At 40.1% G+C, this 14,100-nt stretch overlaps 1 protein-coding gene across 2 annotated transcripts in view; it reads right to left on the bottom strand.

Moving 5' to 3' along the window:
* ADAMTS3 (ADAM metallopeptidase with thrombospondin type 1 motif 3) overlaps positions 1-14,100 on the bottom strand; it is a 268,741-nt gene that overhangs the window by 42,910 nt on the left and 211,731 nt on the right. For both annotated transcript variants that reach the window (XM_077476441.1, XM_077476442.1), the window contains exon 17: positions 1,594-1,757. In XM_077476441.1, coding sequence (XP_077332567.1) covers positions 1,594-1,757 — 164 coding nt within the window. The remainder of the gene's footprint in view (positions 1-1,593; positions 1,758-14,100) is intronic.

Genomic DNA, 14,100 nt, shown 5'->3' with positions numbered 1-14,100 from the left:
CCCAAAAACTACCCGTAAAGGGGACGTACATACGCTGGGAATAGGAACGATAGGAACGCCAGCAAGGACCTGGGCTGCCACATTAGGATCCTTAAAGGGGACGGTCACCAAGGACCATAAAGATACACAAATCTATGCTGTTACCTTACAGGAGTAAGGTAAGGGGACATCCATATAATTACCACAAAGGACCGCACAGGACATCCACCACCCGCAGCACTTTTATATTGAATATTGTGTATAAGCACCAGCACTTTACTTTTTAGATTCAAAATATCATCACACTGTGCACTTTATGTCGCGTACACACGATCAAATTGTCCGGTGTACTTAGTCCGCCGGACCGCATTTCACCGGACAATCCGATCGTGTGTGGGCTTCAGTGGACTTTTTCAGTGTAAAGTCTGACGGATTTAGAAAGTAGTTTTGCAGCCCAATGTTTCCGCCGGACTTGGGTTTCAGCTGACAATACGTTCGTGAGTATGCTAGTCCGGCGGACTAAGAATGACGCATGCTCAGAAGCAAGTACAAAAAGGAAGCTATTGGCTACTGGCTGTTGAACTTCCTTTTTCTAGTCCCGTCGTACATGCTGTACGTCATCGCGCTAGCAATCGCCGGACTTTCCGTGCGTCCGTGTGTGGCCAAGTCCGTTCGGTAGAAAGTCCACCTGACTATCCGCCGGATTGTTTGCCGGACTAAGTACGCCGGACAATTCGATCGTGTGTACGCGGCATTAGGATCTTTTTTGAATGAAAATATTTATGGACATTTTTTAACAATCTATGTTTTTGATGTCCGATGCTTTATTATACTTTATTGTGTGTATTTGTGATCACACGTTGAGATACCAGCACTTTATTATTATTTTTTCTAGCATGTGGATCTACCACCATTAATACTCACTGCTATACCTGCTGTACACCCTGTGTACGGAAACGAACATTCTTTCACTTATGTTTTTTTATGCTGGCCTTGTTCGAATAAGCACTTTATTGCACATTAGTTATGTGTTACTATTTCTGAATTTCCTTAATTGATTTTAGATACCCACCTTTGTAATTCCATTACCTGATACCTTTGTCTACTACCAGTGGAGCTATTGCCATTGGCTACCTCATTCTTTATAGTGTGATTCTATCTCAGTTCCCTCTGTACAGCGCACCACTATCTCCTTATCTTTTAAGTTTTTTGGGTTCAGACATTTCCCCCAGTGAGTGCAGCAGTATGCCATCTATTTCTGCTTTGCGTTGGCACAGGAATACCTATCTTTACTACTAATCAGAGAGACAGACCATGCTTTGTTATGCTTTGGTACACATACACACAACTTCCACCCACCCAACCACTGAGGCAGAAGCAATACATTAGGGGGCTAGTACAGATTTACATCTACTTAGAAGCAACACAAGCTAAAAATATAAACGGAAAGATAACAGTGGGCGGATGAACCAAGTGACTTTGTTAGCGTACATCCTGGAATTCTGCTTTAATTGAAGCCCTGCATATGAACAGCAGCAATTTTTGACAAATGATAGACTGCTGGTTATGGGTTTGTACATACTTAAAGCGTCCTGAAATGCAAAAATCCCTTACCAAAACTACAATAGCATCATGCAAAGGTCCATCTGTGTGTATGGTTTCAATATCATCTTCAAAAATGTACTCCCATTCCACACCAAGATCTATAAAGGATCGCGACTTAGCTTCTTCACCTTTTCCATTCAGAATGTAATGTCCTGTAGCCTGATTTTTAATGGCTTACAAAAAAAGAAAAGAAAAATAGAATTAATGTTACCTCCTGATTAATGACATCCTATAATATTGCAACTATTCTTTCATATAAATGTTCACTGATAATTAGAAGTGAGTCTAGCTTTTCATGGTTTCCCTTTCATTTATGGCTTTTTTAAACAAATACAACTCCACACAGGTTTTTTTTGTTTTTCTTTTTTTTTTGGTATTAGTTTTGGATAGAGAGGCGAAGAAATCCCTGTACAGTTAGAGTTACATGGGCAATTACATCTCTCTTCTACTGAGTGTTGACAGCTCATTATTAGCATCACATTGGACTCATTTGTAACAGACAGTTAATAATTCTACTCCATGCCATTGTCTGCATTTTTCAGAGCCTTACGCACATTTGTAAAACACACTGCTGTGCTTTATTTGATGATACCACACCAAAAAATGTGGGGGGAATGTCTGTGCGTCTATTGGAGCGAATATTGACAGGCTTACCCCACCAAACCCCCCCCCCCCCATCGCCATGTTACAATACCGGCAGGAGAGAGGAGGACAGACATCCTAATGCCCCATACACACGGTCGGAAATTCCGACAGAAAAAGTCTGATTGGATTATATTGTCGAAAAATCCAATTGTGTGTGGGCTTTATTTGACTTTTTCCGTCGGAATTTCCGACGGAAAGAGTTTGAGAGCTGGATCTAGAATTTTCCGAAATCAAAATCCGACTTTTTCCGATTGTGTGTAGAGAATTCCGACGCACAAAGTGCCACGCATGCTCAGAAAAAAATTGGAGACGAAAGCTATTGGCTACTGGCCTCTACATAGTCCTGTCGCACGTTTCGTACGTCACCTCGTTCCGAACGATTGGATTTTGCGACAACTTTGCGCAACCGTGTGTATGCAACACAAGTTTTCGGCCAAAATCCGTCGGAAAAAATCAAACGGATTTTGTGGTCGAAATGTCCGACCGTGTGTATGGGGCATAAGTCTCCCACAAGCACCGGGCGATCTCCTGGCTGGGCCTGTCACTCAGCCACAGACAGAAGACAGAGCAGCCCGAGCAGCCGAATGGAGTACGACAACGGCAACCACTGGGGCTGCTCTGTCTTCTGTCTGAGTGACAGGTGGATCAGTGTGACGTGTATCATAGGAGGTGGAAATTTGTTACAGTGGGTGCAGGGATATTCCTCTGTGTGGTAAGGATGCATTTCATTGGCACAGGTCAGGCTGCATTCCATGGGACTGGTAAGGCTGCACTTCATGTGCACTGGTAAGGCTGCATTTCATTGGCATAGGTCAGGCTGCATTTCATTGGCACTGGTAAGGCTGCATTTAATTGGCACTAGTCAGGGTGCATTTCATGGGCACTGGTACAGCTGCATATAATTGCCACTGGTAAGCTTGCATTTAATTGACACTGGTAAGGCTGCATTTCATTGGCACTGGTCAGGCTGCATTTCATGGGCACTGGTATGGCTGCATTTATTTGGCACTGGTAAGGCTGCATTTAATTGGAACTGGTAAGGCTGCATTTAATTGACACTGTTAAGGCTCCATTTAATTGGCACTGGTCAGGCTGCATTTCATGGGCACTGGTAAATATATTAGTACACCATTTGGTTCAGAATATTTTTTTTTTCTTGTTTTCCTCCTCTAAAACCTAGGTGTATCCTATGGTCAGGTGCGTCTTATGGAGCGAAAAATCCGGTACATTATTTTTAATATGCTGCACATAAGCTGACAACTGTCAGTGAATATTGTCTACAAAGGTTACTTTGTAGTGGTTGACTCTATTGAATGTCATCCTTCTATGCCCTGTAGCAGAGAAAAAAACTGGCTAATGGCTAGGTATTCTGATGGCTCAGGGGATGAAGTATTTATAAGTTACTTATATCGACAGAACAAGTACACTTTAGGTAAAGAAGGCATAATTTTACATTTCTGCTATAAAACCTATCCAATAAAAAAGAAAAATGTAATTTCTTCATCAATTTAGGCCAATATGTATTCTGCTACATAATTTTGGTTAAAAAAAAACTCAAAAGGGGAAAATGATTGGTTTGTGCAAAAGTTATAGAATCTACAAACTATGGGATGTTTTTATTTATTTATTTATTTATTTTTATTTTTGACTAGTAATGACAGTGATCAGCAACTTATAGCGGGACTGTGATATTGCGGCAGACATTGGGGACACTAACTGACACTTTTGACACTTTTTGGGGACCAGTGACACTAATACAGTGATCAGTATTAAAAATATGCACTGTCACTGTACTAATGACACTGGCTGGGAAGGAGTTAACATCAGGAGCGATAAACGGGTTAACTGTGTGCCTAGCCAGTGTTTATTTGTACTGTGGGAGGTGCTACACTTTACTAGGGTAGAGATGGAATTCATTCAGGGACACAAATTCCATCTCTTACCTCCTGTTAGAACAATCTTGTGTATATAGGCAGATCGCTGTTCTGTCTCTCTGCCTAATGACCGGAGGGTACCGGCAGACATCGAGTCCATGGTACCAGCCAATCGGCTCCCGCTGTGTGTAAACACAACAAGAATGCCCCCTACCCGGAAAGGTAGGATCACATATATATATATATATATATATACGTGATCCAGCACAGAGGTGTCGCCCTGTAGCAGTAAAACTGCTTTAGGGCGGACCTTAAGAGGTTAAAGAGATATTTACAAAGATTGCACAAGTAGCTTGAAATGTTTGCAATGACCTTTTAACAGCTGTCCCTAATGAGTTGATGACAAAGCATATACTGTGTGGGAGGCTTTTTTGGCACATTGAAATCCCCACATAAATGCATTTTCCTCTACCTGTACACTACTGGGGATGTGGTGCCAGTTAATCACCTATCAATTCTGTCAATATAAATTGTTTCTAATACATGTGTTCCCATAGAAAGACTTTTCTATTCTCGTTATGGTGACAACTAAAGATTTAGGATTTTCCTTCACTTTTATTCCTGGAGACAGAGACAATGGTCACTAGGAAAAATAGCGAGAATAATTCTCATCAGATAACAGATAGCAACCCAAAAAATCGTTTTGCTTTAGATACATTTAAAGGGTAAGTTCACCTTTACAGAAAAATTGGTTATATGAACTTACACAGGACCCCCTAAACACACCCCCCAGTCCTACTGACCTGCAGCACGGGGTCTCCCGTTCTGAGCCCTGGTATAGCCGCCTCACAGCGCCCGGGGCTTATAAATCCCAGGAGCTTAATCTTCAAAACGTACCCCATCAGGAGGGATGTTTAGGAGCATTCTAATTGGTCAGTGTCATTACATGGGTGGTGCCGACCAATCAAAAACTGCATAGCCTGTCCTCTCAGCAGGGAAGAAGAGTGAATGCCGAGGGTATCGGCAAACTATCGGACCCCACTGCTGATACCCTGCCAAACTCTATGAGAGCCTAACAGCCGCTACAGCTGAATGGGGTTATGTGGTGCACCTAGAGGCATGTACTTGTAGGGCAGTGTGCGCTGAACACAAGTAGTCTGCATTCCAGTGTTCAACCCTGGGTCATACTGCCCTAAAAGGAAGTACCACTGAGTGCCTTGCTTAGCCCTGTCCAGCTGCAGCAGCTTTCTTGACTTCTTTGAGGCCCATAAGCCCTACCTAGCCATATCCAAATACCCTCTTCACTGCCCCTCTTCTCTGTCATCACCTAGCAGGAATCTTGGAACTTTGCGATCTTTCCACTGCCAGCACTGGCTCTGTGGCATCAGCCGACAGCAGGTTTCAGCACAAAACAGGCCAGAGTGCAGAACGAACTGCACTCCTGTGGTCCATGGAAGAAGAACAACCAAATGTATAACAATATAATTAGGAACTCAATGGCTTTTTCAGTGGGATATATTCTTTAAAAAAATCTGTTGTACGTCCCCATGAAAAAATAATTTATTATACTATTATAGAATTTATTATAACCACTTGCTGACCAGGCCTTTTCTGTAACTTTTCGTTTACAAGTTTAAATATGTATTTTTTGCTCGAAAATTACTTATAACCCCCAAACATTATATATTTCTTTTAGCAGAGACCCTAGAGAATAAAATAGCGATTGTTGCAACATTTAATGAATTACATTTTTTTTTTAAAAATAGTAAAGTTAGCCTGTTTTTTTGTACAATGTGAAAGATGGTGTTACTCTGAGTAAATAGATACCTAACACGTCATGCTTTAAAATTGTGCATGCTCGTGGAGTGCCAAGAAACTACGGTACTTAAAAATCTCCATAGGAGGTGCTTTAAAAATGTTTGCAGGTTAGCTGTTTAAAGTTACAAAAGAGGTATAGTGCTAGAATTCTTGCTCTAACGATCGTGATGATACCTCACATGTTTGGTTTGAACACCGTTTCTATTTGCGGGTGTGACTTACATATGTGTTTGCTTCTGCATGCGAGCACGGAGGTATTGGACCCTTTAAGAAACAATTTTTTTCTTATTCATTTTACTTTTCATTTTTACACTGACTCTTTTTTTTATTCTTTTATCACTTTTATTCCTATTACAAAAAATGTAAACATCCCTTGTAGTAGAAATAAGCATGACAAGTCCACTTTAATGAAAGATCTGGGGACAAAAAGATCCTAGAGCTTTCATTTACCTTTAAAAACAAAAGGAAAAAAAAAAGAAATACATTTGGAAATTTTACACTGACTTAACCACTTAAGCCCCGGACCATTTTCCAGCTAAAGGACCAGGGCCCTTTTTGCGATTCGGTACTGTGTCGTTTTAACTGACAATTGCGCGGTCGTGCGACGTGGCTCCCAAACAAAATTAAGGTCCTTTTTTTCCCACAAATAGAGCTTTCTTTTGGTGGTATTTGATCACCTCTGCGGTTTTTATTTTTTGCGCTATAAACAAAAATAGAGCGACAATTTTGAAAAAAATGCTATATTTTGTACATTTCGCGATAATACATATCCCCAAAAAATATATAAAAAAACATTTTTTTTCCTCAGTTTAGGCCAATACGTAGTCTTCTACATATTTTTGGTAAAAAAATCACAATAAGCGTTTATTGATTGGTTTGCGCAAAAGTTATAGTGTCTACAAGTAGGGGATAGTTTTATGGCATTTTTATTAATAATTTTTTTTTACTAGTAATGGCGGCGATCAGCGATTTTTATTGTGACTGCGACATTATGGCGGACACGTCGGACAATTTTGACACATTTTTGGGACCATTGGCATTAATACAGCGATGCACTGATTAATGTAAAAATTTCACTGGCAGTGAAGGGGTTAACCACTAGGAGGAAGTGTAGGAGTTAAGTGTGTGTGTTTTTTTTTACTGTAGGGGCGTGGCTTGGCATGTGATGTCATGGTTCGTCTTTCCCTATAACAGGGAGCAGACGATCGGTGACAGCCACACTAGGAAGCACCGGTCCTGCGGCCACAGTTACGGAGCTCAGGACCGGGCCACGAGTGCACCGCCGGCGGCTTGCGCGACCCACGGTTGGGCTCTTAAAGGCAACATACCTGTACATGATTGTGCCCAGCTGTGCCATTCTGCTGACGTACATCGGCGTGAGGCAGTCCTTAAGTGGTTAAAAAAAAAAGAAATCCTTTCTTTGAGCCAGAGAAACGGAAGTGACATCAGAGGTTGCTCCGGTCCTCCAAGGTCATAGAGGCAGGTGGGCATACCTCCCAACTTTTCAGATCGCAATGAGGGACACCTATCAGCAAAAGTATGTAGGCATAGGAAACACCCCCTGCCTCTTCCACCCTTAACCACTTCAGTCCCGGAAGGTTTACCCCCTAATGACCAAGCAATTTTTTGTGATACGGCACTGCGTTGATTTACTTGACAATTGCGCAGTCGTGCAACACTGTACTCAAATAAAAGTATGTATTTTTTTTCCCCACAAATAGAGCTTTCTTTTGGTAGATTTTTACCACCTCTGTGGTTTTTATTTTTGTTGCGCTATAAACAAAAAAAAACATTTTGAAAAAAAACAATATTTTTGGCTTTCTGCTATTTAAAAATCCAATAAAATTTTTTTAAAAATCTATTTTTTTACAAAAAAAAAACGGTATTGCGTCTACAAACTGTGAGATAGATTTTTGGACTTTTTATTTTGTTATATTTTTTTACTAGTATTGCTGGTGATCAGCTATTTTTAGCGGAACTGCGACATTGCAGTGGACAAATCTGACACTAATGCTAATGCACGACCAGTTTTTCCATCAGAATAAACTCACAACGCTGAAACGGACTTGCCTACACATGATCACACCGAAGTCCGATCGTTTAGAATGTGGTGACAAACAGCACGTACGACGGGACTAAAAAAAGGAAGTTCAATAGCCAGTAGCCAATAGCTGCCCTTATGTCGTTTTTGGTCAATCGGCACAGCATACAGACGAACGGTTTTCCCGATAGGAATTTATTCCGTTGGAAAGATTTAAAACATGTTCTATTTCGGATCGAATCGCTTCCAGGTTTATTGATGGCTCCGATAAACCCAGAAACTACAGCAAAGCCTCTAAAAGTGATCCACTTCCGGGATCACTTTTAACAGATGCCGTTTTGCCCACAATAAAAAAAAATGATACCAGGTTTAAGCTAGCTGCTGCCATAACCCCAGTATTAAAACGTCAAAGTAATGAAGTATATATACTGTGGGCAGTTGGCAAGTGGATATTATAATATTATAATATTATAAAATGTAACCTATATTAGCCCAAATTTTGTGTGTGCACGTGTACCACTTTATCTAAATCTAAAAAAACAAAACAGTTTTTCCTTTAGTAATACGTTAATGATATAACATATTGGGGGTTTAGTGTGAAATGGTCGGGTGATGGCGCCTACGAGTGCCTTTAGAGGGCAGCAGAGTCTTTTGACAATTATCTCTTTATTTCTTTTACAGATCAGCAAAAGAGTCAGTCAGTTTAACAAGCTGTACTTTGGCTACCATTTCTGTAACTAGGAAAGTGGCAGTCAAAGTAAGCTGGCACAGGGTGATGTGTCCTCAGATGCCTCAGAAACATTAGAGCTAAAAGAGTCACGGAACTTCAAATTGACCTGTTAGCCACAAGCATTAGGATTGAATCCTTATTGTACTTTGACAGGGTCTTGTTTACATATTTTAATAGCATGCATTAGGATAATGTCACACAATGTATTAGATGTTCTGCTTTTTTATAACGCTGATGCATAATATTTTATGATTATCCTCCTTAATTACTGTGAATCAGGAAACAGTACAATAATGTAGATGTAGCAGACTAGTTGCTACTTTTTCCTTATCTGGACCAAAAGCCTTTCAGCTTCTACTGCAAGTGCTCCTATGAACGAGTATCAAGGCCAAATGTCAGACAATGGAAACTTCCATCTGAGCCTTCTCACACACATTCCATTTAAAAGAAACACCCGAGGGGGGTTATTTATTAAGGAAAATCCACTTTGCACTGCAAGTGCACTTGGAAATAAAGTCGCAGTAGATCTGAGGGGGACATGCAAGGAAAATAAAAAACAGCATTTTAGCTTGCACGTGATTGGATGATAAAATCAGCAGAGCTTCCCCCCATTTCAGATCTACCCCTCAGATTTAGAGCGACGGCACTTCCAAGTGCACTTGTAGTGAAAAGTGGAATTGCCTTTCGTAAATAACCCCTATAGGTGTTTACTTTGTCTGTGCAATTGACTACTTTTATCAGTATCACAATAATAGCTTGGAGCTCCAATACTTTATTGGCACCTGCTACAAAAAAAAAGTTAGGTATGTCCCAGAAGCTATGCACAGAGAAGAGGAAGAAGTGTGGGTATTTCAAATCCCTGGATTGCTACACAGGCTGCATGGGTACTGACTAGGCTTGCCACCTGTCTGGGATTCACCCGGACAGTTCAATGTTTTGAATCATGTGCCCGGGTTTCAAGCGGACTGAAACCCAGGCACATTATTCAGACCGTGCTGTGGCTCCCCAAGTAACCAAGATAGTCACACCCAAATCTTTTGCCATCTGGGGGCAGGGCGAGGATGACATCAAGAACAATTTGACCACACTCACCGTTCGCTTCGGCACGCTATGTGCACCGCATTACTACTCTCCTTGGGGCACCCAAAAGTGTCCCAGGCCACTAACGTGTTTGGGTTTGGCTTGAAGAAAAGGTGGCAACCCTAGTACTGACTGCTCAGTACTAGGGGAGATAAGTACAGTGGAGCTCAGTCAGTGGGGGGGGGGGGGGGGGGGGTGTTAATTCACCTTTTGATTTTTTCATAAAAACTAAATGAACCACTTCAGCCCCAGAAGGTTTTACCCACTTCCTGACCAGGCCGTTTTTTCGATATGGCGCTGCGTTGTTTTAACTGACAATTGCGCAGTCGTGCGACGTTGTACCCAAATAAAATGTATGTAGTTTTTTTCTCACCAATAGAGCTTTCTTTTGGTGGTATTTGATCACCTCTGCGGTTTTTGTTTTTTGTGCTATAAACAAAAAAAAGAGCAGCAATTTTGAATAAAAAAAAAACAATATTCCTTACTTTCTGCTATAAAACATTCCCCAAAAAAATAAAAAATAAAATGTTTTCATCAGTTTAGGTCAATATATATTCTAGCTATGAGTAAGCACTACAGTTAGTGTGAAACGTCAGCTCTCCTGTCTGCTGTGATATTTCATCTTTGATTTGGATGTGAATTTTTCAAATAAAAGAAGGCTATTTTTCAAGAGTGCGGCTGTCCAGAACCATTTCCTGTTTATTGCTATTTGCAAATGCCAGCACCTGCGGCTTCCGAACCAAGAGAGAGGTTTTCCATCTGTTTGTCCTCTTGGAGCGGTGATATCTCCTCTTTTCCTATCTCAATATGTATTCTGTTACATATTTTTGGTAACAAAAAATCCCAATAAGAGTTTATTGATTGTTTTGTGCAAAAGTTAGCGCGTCTACAAACTGTGGGTAAGATTTATGGAATTTTAATTTTTTACTAGTAACGGCAACGATCAGCGATTTTTAGCGGGACTGCGACAATGTGGTGGACAAATCTCACCCTAAGTGACACTTTTTTGGGACCAGTGACACCAATACAGTGATCAGTGCTAAAAAAAAATGCACAGTTGCTGTATAAATGACACTGGCAGGGAAGAGGTTAACACTAGGGGGCGATCAAGGGGTTAAGTGTGTCCTAGGGAGGTGCTTTCTAACTGTGGGGGGAGGGGGGAGTGTTACACCAGAGGAAAAACAGAGATCGTTTCCAGCTTAGCTGAAATAGAAGATCTCTCTTTTCCTCACTGACCGATCAGCCATGTGCCTTGTAAACATAAGCACACCGCTCCTTTGTGTCTCCTGTGAAATATCAGCAGGTTGCGGCAGCCATTGCGGCCTCCAGACCCACTGATTGGCTACCGCTGTGTCCAATCTCAGCGAGAGCGTGATTTTGCACAGCCAGGCTGCCCTGTCCTGCCCTGCCACAGTATATGTACGCAGTAAAGAAATCTTACAATCAGAGTTAATTTCGTTGACTAAAATATTTTCGTCTACTAAATTAACACTATTTTTGTAGACTAAAATACGACTATAACAATTGAGATTACTAAAATATGACTAAAACTAAAATGGTATTTTAGTCATAAGGCTATGACTATAAATAAATTGAGAATTGACATAAAAATGAACACTCTGCTGGGCATTTCTAAATCGGCAACACAATTCCATGCAGAACCTATAATAATAACACATTAAAGTTTAAACATGTATTGTACTACCGCATAAGGATAAGTGAGGGGCATCTACTAAGATGCTGAAAGAGAAAGCTTTTCTTTTATTTTTTTCTTAATATTTATCTTAATATTTAACCACTTAAGGACCGAGCCTGTTACTGAGATTTGTTGTTTTACGAATTAAAAAAAGTTTTTTTTGCTAGAAAATTACTTAGAACCCCCAAACATTATATGCTTTTTTTCTAACACCCTAGAGAATAAAATGGCGGGAGTTGTAATACTTTCTGTCACACCATATTTGCGCAGTGGTCTTACAAGCGCACTTTTTTTGGAAAAAATACACTTTTTGAATTTAAAAAATAAGACAACAGTAAAGTTCGCCCATTTTTTTTTATATTGTGAAAGATGATGTTATGCTGAGTTGAATTGATACCCAACATGTCATGCTTCAAAATTGCCCCCGCTTGTGGAATTGGCGACAAACTTTTACCCTTAAAAATCTCCATAGGTGACGTTCAAAAACTTCTACAAGTTGCATGTTTTAAGTTAAAGAGGAGGTCTAGGGCTAGAATTATTGCTATCACTCTAACAATCGTAGCAATACCTCACATGTGTGGTTTGAACACCGTTTTCTTATGTGGGCGTTGCTCACATATGCGTGGCAGAACATGATCGCCTCCGCCGCTGCTGATGGCTCCGGTAAGCGGCGGAGGGCACCGGATCGTGGCGGGAGTGGGGGGCCCCTCTCCCGCCGCCGATAAAAGTGATCTTGCCGCCCCCATCAAATCATTCTCTGCAGCTATTACCTTTTGTACCACCACCCCCTCCCTTTAGAATGTAAGCTCTACGAGCCGGGCCCTTCTGTACCTTTTGTATTGTACTGTAATTGTGTTGTCCCCCCTATACACTGTAAAGCGCTGAGTAAACTGATGGCGCTATATAAATTGCATATAATAATAATTAAAATCCGCAGCAGAGACCACTTTTATCTTGTAATACCGCCTGCTGAAGAAGAGGATAGCTGCTAGCTGCTGCCATTACAACGATATCCTCCCTCAAACACCCGACGTAAAACTGCAGCAAGCGGTTCGTAAGTGGTTAATGTTGGTACCATATGCAGATAGTATGTGCCATGCCATTACAGCCAAAAGAGTTTACAATTTTTTTTTTTTGTAATTTAAAGTTTAACTTCTGTTTGTCAAAAAGCTATATTTTTGTTAGTTTATGAAATTTTATTTTATTTTATTTATAAAGATGTTATATATCACAATGGCTAAATCTGTGTCTGTAGTGCATGTTCAAATCTTAATACCATAAATAACGATTTTTACTCCAGGAATATATAATGAGTTTTGAAATTCTAGAAGAATGTATTACAATTTATCTAAACCCATTAGATTTTATTTCACTAAAACGTATGAGATTTTAGTCGACTAAAATGCAAGGGAGATTTTAGTCGACTAAAATATGACAAACACAATTTAGATGACTAAAATACAACTAAAACTAAATCGAAACTTGCTGCCAAAATTAACACTGCTTACAACTAAAAGAAAACCTTTTGTAATTAAAATGTATTCCAGTTTACCCCCTAGTAACACTTAGTTAACCCTAATCAGCCCTAATTAACTCCTTCTTCCCCTTAGCTAAAATTATATATATATATATATATATATATATATATATTTTTTTTTTTTTTTTTTTTTTTTTCCTTTATTTTCTAATCATTATAATATTCGTTATGTTTTTTTCATTTATTTTGTTTTTTATCAGTGTCACACAAAGAATGTGCAAAATTAAAAAGGACCAGAACTTTGCCATGCTGTGTACCAAAAACTTCATTTTAGTGGCAGTTGTATTAACTGCTTCATGACCGTTTCATGACCAAAGTCAAAATAAACCCCCTTCTTGACAGGCCATTTTTTGTGATAAGGCACTGCATTACTTTAATGACAATTGCGCGGTCGTACAATACTGTCCCCAAATAAAATTTATGTAATTTTTCCCCACAAATAGAGCTTTGACATGCTGGCAAGGGGTTAAACCTCAGGGGCAAGCTAACCAGTGTTTTACTATACTGTGTGAGGCGCTTTTACTGTACTAGGGGAAGAGATAGAATTTATTCCCTGCCTTGCCAGGATACAAACGCCATCCCTTCCCTCCTGTCAGAATGGTGATCTGCCTTGTTTACGGTGTACCAGGGGACATCAGCTTGAAAGTTTAGGATCGTGTATATTTACACGTGATCCGGTGCACAGCTGCCGTCCCGGTAGCAGTAAAACTGTTATAGGACAGACCTAAAGTGGTTAATGCCAAAACGCAATTTTGCAACTTTGACATGTGTTAGTAAAACTGTACATATCATTGCAACTACTTAGTTTATCCAGGTAGATTATCTCTTGTTTTTTTTCATTTAGTGGTATATCTCCTGATTTCGTTTTATTATGAAAGGAAGAGTGGCCCAAAATAGTAATTTTTTTATATATATATAATTTTAGCTGTTTACCACCAAAAAACCCTGCAAAATAAATTCTCCTTTCCTGATGATTTCAGCGATACTACTTATATGTGCATTACTGACCCTAACATGGCCACTAGCTGACATTAATGCCCCGCACACGCGGTTGGACTTTCTGACGGGAAATGTTCGATGTGAGCTTGTTGTCAG

The sequence above is a fragment of the Lithobates pipiens genome, unplaced genomic scaffold, assembly GCF_037356315.1.
Source record: "Lithobates pipiens isolate NorthernLeopardFrog02 unplaced genomic scaffold, aLitPip1_a1.2 Scaffold_13, whole genome shotgun sequence".
NCBI classification, from domain to species: Eukaryota; Metazoa; Chordata; class Amphibia; order Anura; family Ranidae; genus Lithobates; species Lithobates pipiens.
This window is presented reverse-complemented; position numbering and strand designations above follow the sequence as displayed.